This window comes from Clupea harengus, chromosome 20, assembly GCF_900700415.2.
Source record: "Clupea harengus chromosome 20, Ch_v2.0.2, whole genome shotgun sequence".
NCBI lineage: Eukaryota > Metazoa > Chordata > Actinopteri > Clupeiformes > Clupeidae > Clupea > Clupea harengus.
Window position 1 is genome coordinate 12810773 of NC_045171.1, and position 17408 is coordinate 12828180.

General features: G+C 43.8%; 1 protein-coding gene across 1 annotated transcript in view; it reads right to left on the reverse strand.

Moving 5' to 3' along the window:
• macrod1 (mono-ADP ribosylhydrolase 1) overlaps positions 1-13652 on the reverse strand; it is a 25803-nt gene extending 12151 nt beyond the window's left edge. Inside the window, exons 1-2 of the mRNA XM_031587291.1 lie at positions 13550-13652; positions 5348-5464 (exon numbers count right to left, since the gene is read on the reverse strand). Coding sequence (XP_031443151.1) covers positions 5348-5464; positions 13550-13637 — 205 coding nt within the window. The 5' untranslated portion in view covers positions 13638-13652. The remainder of the gene's footprint in view (positions 1-5347; positions 5465-13549) is intronic.
• Positions 13653-17408: the final 3756 nt, after the last annotated feature.

Here is a 17408-nt window from a genome sequence, read left to right on the forward strand (position 1 = left end):
AACACATGGCACGGGATCTGAGACCATTCCTACATACAGTATCTCTCCAGATCCTTCAGATTCTTAGATCAACGCTTGTATACTCGGCTTCCGCTCTTCCCACAGATTTTCTATGGGGTTTAGGTCGGGGGACTGTGATGGCCATGGCAAAACCTTTATTCCGTGGTCGGTGAACAATTTTTGTGTTGATTTTGAGGTGTGCTTCGGATCATTGTCCTGCTGGAAGGTCCAACCACGGCCCATTTTAAGCTTCCTAGAGGGGGCTGTTTTCATTTAATATCTGCTGGTCCATGATACCATGTGTCCTAACAAGATGTCGAGGGCCTTTGGAAGAAAAACAGCCCCACAACATCAAAGATCCGCCACCATACTTCACATTGGGTATGGGGGTCTCTTCTGTATGGCCAAACCCACCTTTGATGTTTGTTGCCAAAAAGCTTTATTTTGGTCTCATCTGACCATATAACTCGGTCCCATTGAAAGTCTGACTTACATTTGGCAAACTGTAGGCGCTTTAGTTTGTTGTTGATTGACAGCAGAGGCTTTTTTCTGGCAACCCTCCAAAACAATCTGTGGTGATGGAGGTGGCGTCTGATGGTAGTTCTGGAGACTTTCTGAACCCAAGACTCAATTTACCTCTGCAATTCTCCAGCTGTGATCCTTGGAGATTCTTTTGCCAGTCGAACCATCCTCCTCACGGTGCGTGGGGTCAATTTACAGATAGGTCCTCTTCCAGGCTCATTCTTAACATCTCCTGTCGCTTTAAACTACTTCATTATTTCCATGATAGTGGAAATAGGTATTTTCAACTCTTTAGAGATTTACTTGTGTCCATTTCTTGATTTGTGCAGCTCCACAACTTTCCGTCGCACATTGTCACTGTGTTCTTGGGTCTTTCCCATAGTGATGAATGACTAATGGAATTTGGCCTGTGTCACCTCATATTTGTTCGCCAGTGGAACAGGAAGTCATGGTTGACCTCTTAAGAGTTCCTTATCAAACAGGTGAACTTAAAAATGTAAAACATGACTGGAAATATACTTCAGTTAGATTTTAATTATAAGATTTTTCTAGGGGTGCCAATAATTGTGGCACACATGTTTTGGGGAAAAATATTTATTTAATGTCAACAGTTTTTTTTTCTTTCAATAATTTTGCTTCAATGAAAAGGTAAGATTTTTGTGAATATTTTGAGTGAAAGACCAAGAGGATAAACAGCAAAGACATATTTTTTTATAGCCTGTTTTGCTCATATTCACTAGGGGTGCCAATAATTGTGGAGGGCACTGTATGTGGGGAGTCTAATAGCACCTCTTCACAACCGGCTGCTTAATGACATACACACACATGCACACACGTGCAGACACTGGAAGAGGGAGAAGCACTCATGCAAACAGGGCACGCTGGCACGCTGGCACACAGATGCACACACTCGGTGGAAGACATGTACGCTGCCAGAAGTCAGAAAAATCAACTATGAATTTCAATTCTGGAGTTCTTCTGCACACGGCGCCTCTAACAGCAATTTGCGCATGACCCCAATCTCAGACATCTCACATGAAACGCACAAAATCACTTTTTTCAGATTACTGCAACTTACACACTCACTCACTCGCTCACTCACTCACTCACAGCATGGAACCTAGAGATTTAAATATGATAGAGATGAGTCCCACTGGCAGACCATTTAGCAAAAACCTGTTTACATGCCGCTCGTGGCCCACATCCTTTTGTGGACTCTTCTCGATGACTTTAGACACTGCCCTGGCCCAACAACTGTAGATAAACAGCAAAATGGACAAGAGACTCAAATGACTGAACTAACTGGTCACATTACATTATCGATACAGAGTCGATACTGTAAGTGCATCTCATCGCTCTTTCTCCCTCTTTCATTCGCTTTGCAGGGCTAGGTAAGGAGGGGTCATAAATTAGGTAGGGAAATTACTGCTAAGTGTGGGAATAAATTAAAGTGCACTTGCATCTGTAAACACTGTCTGACTACATAATTACTGCACACTCCCACTAAGACAGAAGAGGAGGGGGTGAGGGAGAGGGAGGGAAGGAGAGAGAAGGGGGGGTGGGGGGGGTCTAAGCTGATGGCTCAGCTCTCGTTTGGCCTGCGGTCAGAGCTGCAGGGTGGCCTGCAGTCCAGTTTGCTGTGAATAAACACACAACATCTCTGTCAGGAGATTAGCAAGGCCCACCTCACCTGCAAGGTCAAAAAAGGGCAGTGGAGAACACACAGAGACATACACGCAGGCACACACAGACAGATACACACAGACACACACACGCACACAGACACACACAGACACAGACACACACACACACACACACAGACACAGACACAGACACAAACACACGCACCGACACACACAGACACACGCGCACAGACACACACACACACAGAGACATACACCCAGGCACGCACAGACAGATACACACAGACACACACTCACACAGACACACATAGACACAGACACAGACACAGACACACGCACAGACACAGACACAGACACACACACACGACACAGACCCACACACGCACACAGACACACAGACACACAGACACACACACACACACAGAGACAGATAGACGGACAGACAGACAAACGGACCGGAATGGACCGGACCGGACCGAGCGAGAGAGAGACAGACAGACAGACAGACAGACACAGCAAGAAGTGAGAGGATGTCCACCCTCAGCTCCCTGTTCAAAGGTCGTAGCAGATTCCCATTTCTTCCTCCTTTCCCACATGCAGCAGAGGGGGATGACCACCACCACCCAGAGCACACCAGGGGGGTTTACACCTCTGCTGGCCAGCACACCTCCAGGACTATCTACACGAGTACCACTAATACACTGTGCCAAAGCTGACCAAAAGATCTCTTTATGCATTTCCTATGAGGGGACTGGGATGTTTTGAGATGTGATAAACAAGAGAATAATGACTGAGCTCAGGTCAGTCTGATTTTTTGGGGAAGTTGGGCTAATATGAAATATATTTTTTTGTATAAATTACCTTTACATAATTGTAATAATTACATAATAACATAAATATTAACATAATTACATAATTTTGTATTCATACTGAGCATGTATTGTTGCAGTATAATATATTCATCTAACATATATCATAAGACAGAAATCCTCTTCTTTCTGTTACCATAATTCTGTTACCCCTCTGCCCCCTCTTTCCTTGCCGCATAATGGTCTTGCCAGGAGTTCACGGAAAAGCTGCCACTGGATGTCTGATGTGGCACACGCCTGTCTGTACCTATATACGTGCTCTTACTTATGAAACACACCTGTGTCCTCCTGACCACATATTCACATCGTGTTTATCATGTCGGCCTAAGAGGTTCGATTCGGTTTCTTTTAATATGATAACCATGCCAACAATGGTCTCTTTGTAACTCGCCCTCTCAAATATAAGTTAAATGAGTGATCACTGGTAATCAGTGCTCAAGAGCTCTTTGCTGGATAGAGGGCTTTGACAAGGGCCAAGCCAAGGGGTGGCCCTTGGTTACCACAGCCACTGTACACTAAAGCCTTGTGGCACCGTAACGAGTTTCAACTGTCAAACTGTCCTGCTCAGAAACCATAGACGTGAAAACTGAAATTCAGCCGGTTTTGCAACTGTGAAAGCAACGGATGACTACTGATTTGGGCCTTTAGAGACATATTATTATAATTATTTTTTGCAAGCATTTGAGATAGTAGGACCACATTAGGGCATTTACTGTTGCTAGGTTGCATATCACCCTATAGGCTCAAGTAACAGCCAACGACTAAAAAAGATTATCAGCAAACCAATGGCACTTTGACTAGATAAATGCTATATAGCACATTCTCTTTTATTTGGACTAGCAAACTGAACTAAAATTGCAATAATAGCGGTACTTAAATACCAGGAAGCCAGGAAGACATAATCATTCAACAGAAAAGCATCCATTTAAAATAGACGGCTGACATGATGCACTAGCACGAAGGGCTGGCTGGGCGTCATCTAAGAATAGCTTCAATTCAAATCATCTATCAATTGGTGATTAAGCACTTTGTCTAAGAAGCCTTCTAGTCATTGTAGTGATGTTTTATTTTTAGTTGTCAAAAGTGGTGGACAAAATTGGTGAATGCAAAAAGTGGTGGGGACGCAAGCATCCCCAGCGTAAATGACGCTTATACGTACAAACCCGGAGAAGGTCTTGGCTATGTTTCCGATAGATTATGCATACCCTTGTAGAAATAAAACAGAACTTCAACTAACTGCACACTGAATCCGAGATTCATTACATTGACAACTGTTCTAATTCAAGATGATGAAAACCACCTGCCCCCTCAAAAATAAACTATCAGTCTCAGTCATCAAGTATTGCAGCAGCAGTTTTCAGCACAGTTTGAAGCCTCTATTTGGCTGCAGCACCTTCAAAGCACCAGGGAGACTGTATTTCCAGTGTCTACTTTAGATGGAATTGAAAAGAAATTGTGCTTTACAATCAATTGTCGAAAACTGTCATAACAAAACAAAACCACATTTAGATTAATTAGATACAGGACGCGGTACTTTTGCAAGGGGGGAAATGCTCTCCGTGAGGCTTCAGTCTGAGCTCCACCCTCCTAAGCCTTCACCATATCCTCAGTAGTGTTTATGTATAGAAAATGTAGTCCTCAGAATTTTGGTTGTCAGACACATCATGGCGATCAGCCAATCAAATTTGTATTTCTCCGAGGAGGGCTTAATCTATCACAAACATCAGCTTCTCTAGGTTTGTTTGATATAACCAGAGCCGCCGCTATGTACCTGTACCACGTGCTGTTCATAGGGCCCCAGGTGGCATCACCCTGTATCCGCTGATTTGGTAACTATGGTTGCAGTTATCCACGGTTTACCGCAGCCCGAAGATATTAAGTGAAAAATTCCAAAAATAAATGGTTCATAAGTTTCGGCAGTTTTCTGCACCGTTGCTCTTAATGCGTGCCTCATGTCTTAAAACTAAAACTAAAACTAAAACTGAAACTGAACTGAACTAAATCACTCATTTCTCATGTATGTCTGTCTTTGATTTCTCCATCCTCTTTGCATTCCGTCCTCGTTTCTTTCATGTTTTTATCAAAGGGATGCAATGAAAGGAAGGAAGGAGGGAGGGAAGGGAAAAAGTAAAAATGTTGTGTAAAAGATATTTTTCATTACTCCATCGTCCATTGAGGTTTAAGCAAAATATCTGTGATGGACATTAGGAGGATGGAGCTGATCTTAGTTTTTTGGCCCATCCAAATATAATCAGTTGAAAGGGAGAACATGGGGCAGGAACCACCAAAGAAAAAACTAGGCAGGTGACTCACGTTTAGCTGGCAGGCCGTAGGCTCCGGTGATCTTGGCCTCCCCCGTTTCACAGCCTCCAAGAGTGATGCATTCCTTCCTCAGCAGAGGCCCAGCCCCGCGATGGATGGCTCCATCCACTGTGTGTGTGTGTGTGTGTGGGGGGGGGGGGGGGGGGGGGGGGGGGGGGGGGGCAGAGGGGAGAGGGGGGGCAGAGGATTCATGTTCATGTTAATTTCCAACTTCAACAGAAAAATCATGTGAATAGACCAGAGAAAACAAAGAGTAAAAGGAAAGGGGGCGACATAAGATGTAAAATTACCAAATGAGTTTCCATAAAGGACAGACGCTGAAAACCCTGAAGGGAGCTCCTTCAACCACATTCACAACCGTGCCTGGCAATTTTCCCCTAATTATGCCATTATTGTGTTGCACAGTAGATCTCCTTTTCATCGTCTGTTATTGTTATTATGCACGTAGAGAGGCTGCTTAACTAAAAGTGTGACATTTCTTGCAAGTTCACAGTAATCTTTATTTCTATACCTCTGCTCCTCTGATACTCGTGATTACATGCAGACAGACCTTCACCTCATTGTGTAAATGCAATGCAGTGTTTAGTGGAGTCTGGTTGTTGGTGTTTTTTTTTAGATGTAACATATGACATTACATGCTTCCCAGGGGTAATAACATGATGGTGATTTGAAGCCTGTGGTTGATGGTGTGGCTGTTTAACGGAGACCGTGCAATCAAAACTGCCAAGGGTGATAAGAAGCCCAGAACTTGCCTCTCACGAGGTGATAAAAAATGGCGTGAAAGAACATAAAGGAGGGGAAAGGGTGAGTTGACTTAGCATACATGAATATATTTAGCATACATGGAAATAGATGGAATGGAGAGAAGCAGAAGAAAAAGAAATTAGAGAGAGGATGAGCGTGTGTCTTGACAGAGCAGAACAAGAAAGAACGCGATTGGGCCAGAGAGTGAATGGGCCAGAGCTCGAGAGAGAGGGAGAGAGATAAAAGACGGAGTGATTAAGTGAAAGAGTAAGAGACTTGTGTGACATGTGTTCAGGCTTTGGAAGTGTTGGTATTGTGTGTGTGGAGGGTAGGGGAGACAAAGGGAATAGGGTGAGAGGAGCGAGGGGAGAAGGAGGAGAGAAGACAGGAGTGAGTGCAGCTCACCACCAGCTGTGGGGACCACTCTACCTCGTGCCGCCATCAACCTACGCACACCTTTCCATGGTTACATGCACGCATATCTTTGGCAATTGCTAATTGGCACCACGTTATACCTGGGCTTGGGATGCGTTTGAAAGCATAAACTGGAGGCGTTCTTCGCACATAGCTAACGAACACAAAGAGGTATTTAAGCATGTGTGCATTCCTCTATAAGCGCGCGCGCGCACACACACACACACACACACACACACACACACACACACACACACACACACACACACACACACACACACACACAGCACCACCATCATAAATAAACATACCAGCAACTACAAATTGCAATCAGTTAAACACAACCACACTTCTGCTGGAGTGAAGACTGTTAGTGCAGATTTACACTACTTGGAGGAAATTCCATCCTTTTATTGGCCAAGGCTGGTCACCATAGCAACCATTAGCGAGGGGTGTCCAGAAGGCTGCAGCAACATCTGTTTGGCCTCTCCCAAAGTCCCTGCGAGGGAGCCGGGATCGCTTGCTTTGGTCTGGTCCAGTTGGCCAATCGGTTTAGTCTCTAACTGGATGTCATCCACAGTCCAGATTTGGCCAAACTCAAGGACAGAATGAAAGTGTGCATGCACACAAACACAAACAAACAAACACACACAAACACACACACACATACATACACACACTCTTTTGTAGTCCCACTCCCTATCATTTGTGCCTCCTTCCTTTTTTGTGGCCCTTTCATCTTTGTGTGTTTTGAGTTTTCACCACACAAGGACATCTCTAATAAAGAGAAGGCTTTAAAACAGGGGACACAGCTGCCACTGTGCAAGTTTATCGCATTAATGCAGCATTTTCACAGCAATGAGAGAGAAATGTCACAGTGCACTCGTAACGAGCTAGGTGCTCGGCAGCTGAATTTAGAACACTAGGCTTTTGGAGTTGCAAGAGCACAAGACGCAGTTCTTTTTTAATGTCCTCCATGATTTCAGAGGTGGATTAATTGAGAACACCCCAGAGTTTGTGCTGAGCACTTAATTGCAGGCAAATGTGAAGTGCTATTTGAAACAATATGGGGTCTAAGAGTGGGGTTGAAATAGTGTCATTTCAGTTTCTGTTTAGCTGAACTGGATTTTTCATCCACAGGATTTTTTTAAAAGTCCTTTCCCCGCTCTGTCCCCCGCTTGACATTGACATGTCATTGGAAACTGACATTTTGTTCAATGTGCTCATGAATGTGTTCAAAAATATCAGTCGGGTCAATTTAACATTCTGAGCAGCCCGAGCCTCCACTCCCCCACACACACACCTTATTTAACGGTCCACCTTCCCCCTCCGTACCTTCCTCACACTCTGCTCTCCATCTATCTCTCTTTCTCTCACTCTCCACCTTGCCCTCTCTTCCCTCAGCCCCTTCCTCACATCTCCTCTCTCCATCTGCTTCACTGTCAATTTTTCATTTCCAATTCTCCATTCATTACTCTTGTACATACATGTACATTCATGAACACTCTCACACCTCACACACACACACACACACACACAAATGCATTTGCCTGTGGTTTTCTCTGTCTTTTATTCTCCTTATGCAGAAATGGTCTGTCTTCCCTGATGCACTTCCAGTCCCTGCCCAATTATCACCCAGGTTTTCCAGGCCTTAACAAACCTCTTGAGGCCAGCATAGGTGAAAGAACCAGTATGTAAAAAAACTAAGTGAGACAAAGATGAGGAGAAGCAAGTGAGAGCAGAAGAAAGAAAGAAAGAAAGAAAGAAAGAAGAAGAGAGCAAGATAGTGGAAGGATGAGGGAGAGAGGGATGAGGGAGAGAGCAAAGGAAAACAAAACAGATCAACAGATAATGAACACACACACAGACACAAACACGGACGCAGACAAACACACAGGCAAACACACAGACAAACACACAGACAAGCACACAGACACGCACACACACACAAAACAGGTAGAGCTGGTTAGTGAGCGAGAGTGACAGGGAGAGAGTGAGTGATGAACATACGAGGAGACAGATGAAGAGAGGGCAGGCAGAAAGAGAGTGCAGGAGGAGTAAGTCAGAGACATAGACAGAGAGAGAGAGGGAGAGAGACAGAGACAGAGAGAGAGAGAGAGTGACAGAGACAGAGAGAGAGAGAGAGGGAGAGAGTGACAGTGACAGAGACAGAGAGAGAGAGGGAGAGAGTGCAGGGAGTAAGGAAGTGACGGGTGAGATGCAGAGGCACGCTCGGACAGAGTGGGTTTAAAATGACAAGGCGAAGGTCACAACTAAATCAATCCCATTTGCCTGGCTGCTAGGCTTTGAATTGGAGAGCGCGCATAAAGCCCACGCCACTGCAGGCAGACGGGCATATGCAGCTGAGTATGCGTTGCCGACCAGGAAGGATTTGAAGCAGAGATTTGTCACGCGTATTGATTTGCTCATGGCTAGCCACTTAACACTAACATGCATGCGGCCATGAACACATGCATAAAAAGACACACACGTAAGGATGTGCACACACACAAACACACAGGGTCACACACGCATATATACACTTTTTCTAACACACAGAGCATCACACACAGCGTGAGAAACCTATGTCCCCAATTTCCCTGCTGCTGACTGACTACAATGCACAATTATTCGGCCTCCCGACATGACAAAAGACTGACTGGCTACAGCAGACCAAGGTGGAATCGGCTGAGGAGGAATTATTTAAGAACAGCCACCTACGAACGCCAGACTCCTCCACCTGACTCCACTCTACACTCAATGACTCAACTCCACAAGGACCTACACACTGCTGGAGGTATTTACAAAGAGCAAGAATAGCCGGTACCGTGCTGTATTGCTACTTGACAGCAACGGAGAGAAGCATTTCCTTAAAAGCCATTACATTAATTTCTTCTTGGATCCATCATGTAATGCTATCATTGAGATCTTGTTTCTGATCTTGCATTTCACCAAGCTTTTCTGTTTCTGATGTCATCATGCCTCACGAGTCCTACACAGTCAATTGAATATCTCTTAAGGGGAATAGTCTACCAAAAAAGTAAATAGTGGTCCTATATTAGATCAATTATTAGATCAGCTGCAAACCCACTGCTAATGAACTGTATGTTTGTACTGGAAGCACGGGTGTGACCAGTAACTTAACATGATGTTCAGTCAAATTAAAGCCAGGGACACACCAAACTGACATCAAAGAACTAGAAGTGATGAAAACCGACTGGTACGTTGTCTCATGTTACCTGTGTCGGGCCAAAAAGTTGCACTTGAACGTACTGCAAAGACTACAGCCAACTACCAACTAGTTCTGTGCTTGTGTGAGAAGAAATAACTCTCCACACCAAACCATAAACAAAGCGGTGTTTGCTTGCCATTTTCAGACCAATCTCGCTCACCACAGACAGACAAAAAATGTAACTTAACCGTCAATTAGAGTGATCTCTCACCGATGGGCTCCGCCGCAGATTCAACATGCTCAACTGGCCGTAAAGCTGCCGACGGGGATCCAACTAGTGCCAACGGTGCGGGACACACCACAAAGACTAGGGCTGCAGACGCTCACCGATGGCCCGACATTGGCCGACGGCCGCCTTGGTGTGCCATGGGCTTAACATCATGCAAGCATTACACTTACACACATCACACACTTCAGCACAAGCAGTGTTGTTTGTCCGCATAATACTGTTTGTCAATAAACAATTTCAGAAATGATCAGAATAAGCATGTATTTAAAAAAAAAATAAGACATCTAGAATTTAGACATCATCTTTACTTTTTCATTCATTTGTACAAACGCAATCATATTATACAGTGACAAAACACATTGTGCCCTGGTTTGAGAGCAAAAACAGCTGGAGGAAACAGCAGTACATGTGTACTGTTGCACAAAAAAACAAACAGATGATTCAGAGAGAGCGGTAAAGGTGTGATTAGATGCACTAAGAGGACAAAGTCAAGCCAAAGGTAATTATTGAAAGGTTTGGTTAAAGCCAACCAATAGCATTGCCAAGAGATCCTTTTAAACTGAATGTGTCAGACGAGCTTACAATGTAAGATAACGGCAATATTGCTGCGGGTTCTGGACAGTGTTCGCTAGGAGCGCTTTTAAAAGGAATAAACCGTAGTGCTTCTTCTGCTGTTCAAAACCATTAAATGTGTTGATACATTACTGTAGCTTGTCAGACATGTTTTAAAATGCCCTAGCCACATCCCTTTGAACTGCTACATTGTTAATCAGGGTTTGTGATTTTGAGCCTGTTCATTTTGTTTTATATATTTATATATTCGTAGCTAAGTACTGAAACGAAAAATGTATAGCTTATACCTTTGCTTTAATGTTTTAGTAGGCAGCCTGGCACTCCCTGCGGTGCAACTTCTGGAGGAGGTTAGCTATATTTTCTACGTAAGTAAAAGTTTTCAGATGGAAACCAGGGTTATCTTAGTACTTTTTTCTCCAACAGGATATGTACCGTGTGGTAAAGCGAAAGAATGGTCTTAAGCATTTACTGCAGCAAGAAATTAGGTTCGTCTCAGGCAACTATGTTTTTTTTACTGTGCTTATGGCATTCAAAAAGATTGAAATTGTACTGTTTACATGTCTTTTTTTACTTCAAACAATTCTGGGAACAAACGACTATTTCGATGTTATCGCTGCATCAAGAACCCCAGCAGAACCGAAGAGGTGAGTGACAGCCTGAGCACTAGGTCATCGGAAGAGAGATTGGACATATAAATGTATTCATTGGCATGACTCGGAGCTAGGGGTGACTGTATGCGTGTGTAGAGAGACTAAAGCCCTCTCTCCCAGAGACAGTGCCCAGGGGTGTAAGGAATGCAAAGAGCAGTGGTGACCATTAGCCTACATGAATGGGGAGTGCATTAAATATGGAAGATCGTGAGCTATGTTTATGGTGATGAATTTGAACACCCAAATTAATCTAAATACAGTCTCTCTCTCTCTCTCTGCATTTCGTTGCTGCCAGGCCAAAAAGAGACCTTTTGTGGCGGTGTGGCATTTCTTCGTCTGGCGTAGTCTAATTATACTACGATATATGAATAGACAGAACAAGAAAAGAAAAGTTAAGAAAAGTCATGCTGTGTTTTTACCTCATGGATGACATTTGTTTAATTAAAGTTGAAAAAATTGAACCACCACTTTGCAGACACTGAAGTCTTTAAAGGGGTTTAAACTTTTCTATTTCTTTTTTAAAGCCTGCCAGGATATGTGATATCCAATATAGATTATTTGCATAAATCCACAACTCCTTTGCTCCTGCTTTCTTGCTAATACAGAAATACATCGGTTTAGGCATAATCTCCATTTCCATACATTTCCACAAACCAATCCAATGGAATTACCCAGGTGTCATGGAGGCTGCTCAGTATGCAGAACTCAAGTGAGACTCTAGTCAAACACAAGTATGTGCAGATACTTTTGATTGCCATGATGGCATTATCATGATCAGACCACTGTCCTTATTGTAAGGATCAATTCAAGACTAAACATGAATATGTTACATTCATATACATTTACACATCGTCATAGATGTCCCATTCATCCTAAGGTGTGCCTAAGTGACGAATGATGAATCACCGATGTGGGAACTGTCTTATCAGTTGATTCTCTCACAACTGATATGTGAAGCTCGTTGTGGGGGTTGTTGTTACAGTATACAATGCAAGTCCTTTGTCCTGAGAACATCAGACAGAGGTCCTCTGATAAAATGACATTATGACCCTCTCGCCAAGGAATCAGAAATCTGCATTCATTGAAAAGATTCACAGTGTTTCCTGCCTTACAGCGCATCCAAATTGTTTCCTGTCAGAAAAGAACGCGTCGCCATGCCTCTTTCCAAAACCCATGCCTCGGTGGAATTCTTTATTTATTGCTGGAGTGTAAGACAATCCGTCTAGGCAGAATAGGCCTGTTTTCGCCTAGTTTGGGCTTCCAAAACAAGGGCCCATTAACTTTAACTGAGACTGTGTAAATTAGGAGTCAGTGCACAGTGAATCGGATGTGATAGCATTTGGGTGTCTGCAATGCACTGCACAGCAGTGAACATAAGGTTCCATCAGTAATGAGTCTCACCTCCGGTCTGAACCTACAAAAACAAAATCTGGAACCACATATGCCTCGTCTGATCATCTTCTCTGAAAGTAGGTGAACATTTTTAGGATTTTCCTGGCTTTGATATCACCCTATCAGCTTGAAAAACCAGCGTTGACAAACCAGGTTAGTACTGGAGAGCCACCTAATTAAGAGACAACTTAAGTAACTGAAAACGGATGGATGCACAGACTGTTGACTTCAGTGAACCTTTAGCGTAGCACAGGCCTGCACATTCACAGTGTGAGAGGCCATAAGCGGGCGGCCTAGCCTTGCAATGAGGCTGAGGGGATAATTGGAACCCTGGGTGGAAGAGCTGTTCTCTTTTTCCGAGGCCTCTCACCACGCTTGTTCAGCGGCAACAAGTGGCGGCGTCAGAGATAAAGCGCCTCTTTTGTTTGTGTGGCTCGGAGGGGTGTTGGGGGCTGGTGAGCTGCGCTTCTCTCACACTCCTCAAATTGGTGGCCTGTGTTCGCCAGAACCTGACAACCATCAGAGGCACAGCAGTGAGATTCCAGGCCTCCGGCAGCCTAACATGTCCCATCTGCACAATATCTCCCTCTCTGGCTCCCTCATTCTGTACTTCCCCCTCTCCTGCTTCTGGTATTCTCTCTCTCTCTCTCTCTCACTACGGTCTTCTCTCTCTCAGATCCCTTCCTCTCTTTCTCTCAATTTTTTCCCTCATGCCCCCTTGCTGATCCTTACTTTTTGCTCCGGCTCACCACCGGCTAATTTGTCTCACCTCCACGCCTCTCTATCTCTGTCTGTCTGTCTCTCTCTCTCTCTCTTTCTCTCTCCTCAGCTCGCTTCTCTTTCATCACATTCTGCCGTTCGTGCTCTCCTCCTTCTCACAGACCCCACTGACTGAGAGTAAGAGGCAAAGGCAAAAAGATGAAAAAGGATGACATGAATGTAAATAAGAAAAGGCTTACCTCCACCACCACCCAGCAATGTTTTGTTTGCTGAAAAGAGAGGGGGGAAAAGGACACATTTTAGATCTCTTGCATAGAAACGTCTCATTTTGTAAACAAGATGCAGCTATTGACAAGTCAATCAACAAAGACGTCTGACATTAACCCTGAATACCCTCTACCAAAACATCTGACCATTAGAGCATGGGGTCAAATGTATCGAACATTACATAGTCACGGCTCACTAAAATCAATGCCCTTTTCATCAATGCAGTCATGAATATGGTCAAGGACCTATTGTACTATACAATGCACACATCTTTTTAAGTTATGCTCAATTTTCTCTTGGACATTAGGAGATGAGTACACCTAATTGAAGTCATGTTTTAAACAACAGCAGAAAAGACAAAAATAATCCATTCAGATATTGGGGTTGAGATATAATTTCTTGTGACAAGTGGCTTCTAGTATCAATGAACATTGCATTGTGTTTTTGCCCGGGATAAATTGGAGAAACAACAAGTAATTAATTTTGACATAAAGCTTTCAGCCACAAGAGAGCTGTTTGGAATGTGAAGGTTTATGATCGGCGACTGAGCGAATAAATTATGAACGAGCAATTTGATAGCTGATTAACAGTCCCACATTAGAAATTCATTGGATCTGCTGAAGACGAACATAAAAATGGCGACACGAATTTGCTCCACTGTGCCAGCCATAAAGCCAAACCTCATCCAGGAAGAGCTGTTTAGCCAAACTGCTCATGCCCATATGTGCAATTATACATGTGCACACACACACACACACACACACACACACACACACACACACAAACACAGATACACAGAGAGACACACGACTATGGATGGAGGGGTAACCATGGCAACCCAAAGCTCAAAGGTTTGTTACTGAAACCTTGTTAATTACACAAAGTGTCTGGGAAAGACAAGCAGAAAGACACATTTAAAGAGAGGGAGGGAGAGAGATATATATATATAGAGAGAGAGAGAGAGAGAGAGAGAAAGAGAGTGAGAGAAAGAGAGCGAGAGGACAAGGGAAGAGGGAAGAGCGAAAGAGTAGATACATTTTGCCTCTGGAAGTGCCTCTCTCCCCATCTGCCTGTCAGAGTGAAAACGGCATGAGGAGAGATAACGAGGAGAGAGGGGAGAATCAGAGGATGCCAACGAAAGAGCAGAACAAACAGGAACTGGGGATAGAGAGAGAGAGTGAGAGAGAGAGTGAGAAAGCGGGGGAGAGAGAGAGACAGACAACAAATGACAACAACGCAAGGCAGTTAACTGTTGATACCCCAGGGAAAGGGATTTGCCATCTGTCAAACCCCTTCCATGTGCTCTACCCCCCCCCCCCCCCCCCCCCCCCGGATATGGGTGGAAGATAGTTACACAGAATGCCCAGAGGGCCAGTAACATGACATGATAACAGTGTCAGGTGAGGGGTGAGTTCACTAACCACTCCATCTCTAATGACTTAAACTGAGACAGATTGCAAAGCCAATCCTCACATTCACTGGGGACTAAGCTGCTAGGTTGTAAAAGTTCCATATTTGACAATATTCCCTGAAGATCCTCAAAAATGAGGAGAAATTTATACTCGCTGGCTATTTTCTTCCCCAAGAACAGTAATTAGAACCTCGTTAGGATCAGCTAGATTATAAATGGGGAATTGAAAATACGCAAACCACATGGGAAGGCAAAGAAAGTTGTGTGCTACACACACACACACACCACACACTGTACTTCCAGACACTCTGTGACGCAACCACACACTGAATGGAAAGAGGTAAGAGGTAAGGTAGGAGAACACCAATGGGACTGAGAAAGAGACACAGAGAAAGAGAGAGACAGAGGGAAAGGAAGAGACAGAGAGAAAGAGAGAGAAAGAGAGAAAGGGAAAGAGAATGCTTGATTTCTGGGGCCATCACTAAAGGAGGAGAATAACACAGACGCTCCTCGCTGCATCACTGAGGTAGGAAAAGCAAACGATTTTCAAGTTCAGACAGAGCGAACGAGAGAGAGAGAGAGAGAGTGAGTGACAAAGGTATTGAGAGAATGTGAAAGAGTGAGTGACTGAGACTACTTTTTTGTGAAAGCTTTTCTTTGAAAGGAATCAAGATAGGAAAAAAAGTGAAAAGCAAACTGATGAATGTAGGGGGGTAAAAAAAATGAAATGTCAGATGGCCACTGGTGCGAGAGAGACAAAGAGGCAGGCAGTGGGAGCAGGAGCAGGAGAATGTTAAAGGGAAAGATCTGGAGCTTCAGAGATTTACAAGATCATGAAATAGAAATGGTGAAACAGCAATGCTAATGGCAACCACTATAGTGCATGATATTGGACATGTTTTTTTTTCTGGACTAAAGCAGAGACCAATCATACTCGTGCTATAATATTACCCTACACCTACACAACTATGTACACATTAGGGAAATTAAACGTACAGTACATATTGAGTAAGGCAGTTACTCCCACCCTTCCCTACTGCCCCCCCCCCATCCCCATCTTATTTTCTTTCTCTCTAGCTTGCCTCCAAATCCCTGAGCCCCAGCGCAACCTGTTTGTTTGTCTCTTCTCTTTCCTACCCCTTTTCAGTTTGCCATCCAAAACAATCCTCTTTCACCTATTCTGGCTGTTCATCCCGGCAGAAAAAAATCTCTAGTTTTTTATTAGCTTAATAGGATGAGATAGTGTGAACTGTTTCTGAACAATCACAATGTATGTTAAAACAGTATATAATATGGCAATGGAAGATAATGATATAAGCATGTATTTCACATAATGTTTATGTGGGCAGTATTTGTTTCTCTCTCTCCTAGATACATGTGCATTCCTCATTCATATTTTCAAGCAGCAGTTCAAATTAACCTGTGAAAATAAATATAACACTGGACAGTGGACAGTAAATAATGTCTGAGCGAAACCGAGATAGCGAGAATTACAAATGAGCTATTAGCAAAAATAACAAGATGGTAGAGGAAGTGAGCGAAGCAGGGAATGTTTGAACAGTGTGTGTCCAGGGTGTGTGTGTGTGTATGTGTGTGTCCATGTTGTGTGTAAGAGAGTGTGTAAGTGTGTGTGTGAACAGATGCCTCCAATGTCTGACACACTCCACTATCCTGCTGGCCCATTGGCACACTGACACCTCCTGCTACCACACACACACACACACACACACACACACACACACACACACACACACACACACACACACACACACACACACACACACACACACACACACACACACACACACACACACACACACACACGTACCCACAAACAAATACAAACACACACACACAAAGCACTACCTTGGAGTACATCCATAATCTGTATAGTCAGTTAAACCATTTCAAAACAAGAGTACATACCAAACCTCTCTAAAATATTTGTGTTACAGCCAAGCAACCATGTTATACTTTAAAGCTTTACATTGAAGTGCAACTGTAGGACTAATAATGGAGTCACATAAGGTGAGAGTTACCACACACACATCCAGCTACTACTGAAGCAATGGGTTCTGCACTGAATTAACAGTAACCGTAATTTAGCCAAAACACAAAACACCCAGGGCTCCATGTGTCCGATATGCTGGATAATTAAATGTGGGGATATGGCAGAGAGAGAGAGAGAGTGAGAGAGAAAGAGACAAGAGAGAGATGCTCAAAGTCGCATATTTTAATAGTACAAGAAAAGTGCTACCAGCACAAAGAGTAAAATGAAAAATAAATAAACTAAGTCCTTATTCGGCGTCAGTGTCGCGTTTTGCTAACCAAATGGGCTTTCCAAGAGGGCAGAGGAGAGGGTGGAGGCGAGGGCGCATCGCTCTGAGACTGGGGGAGTGACACGGAGTCGCTGGAGCGCT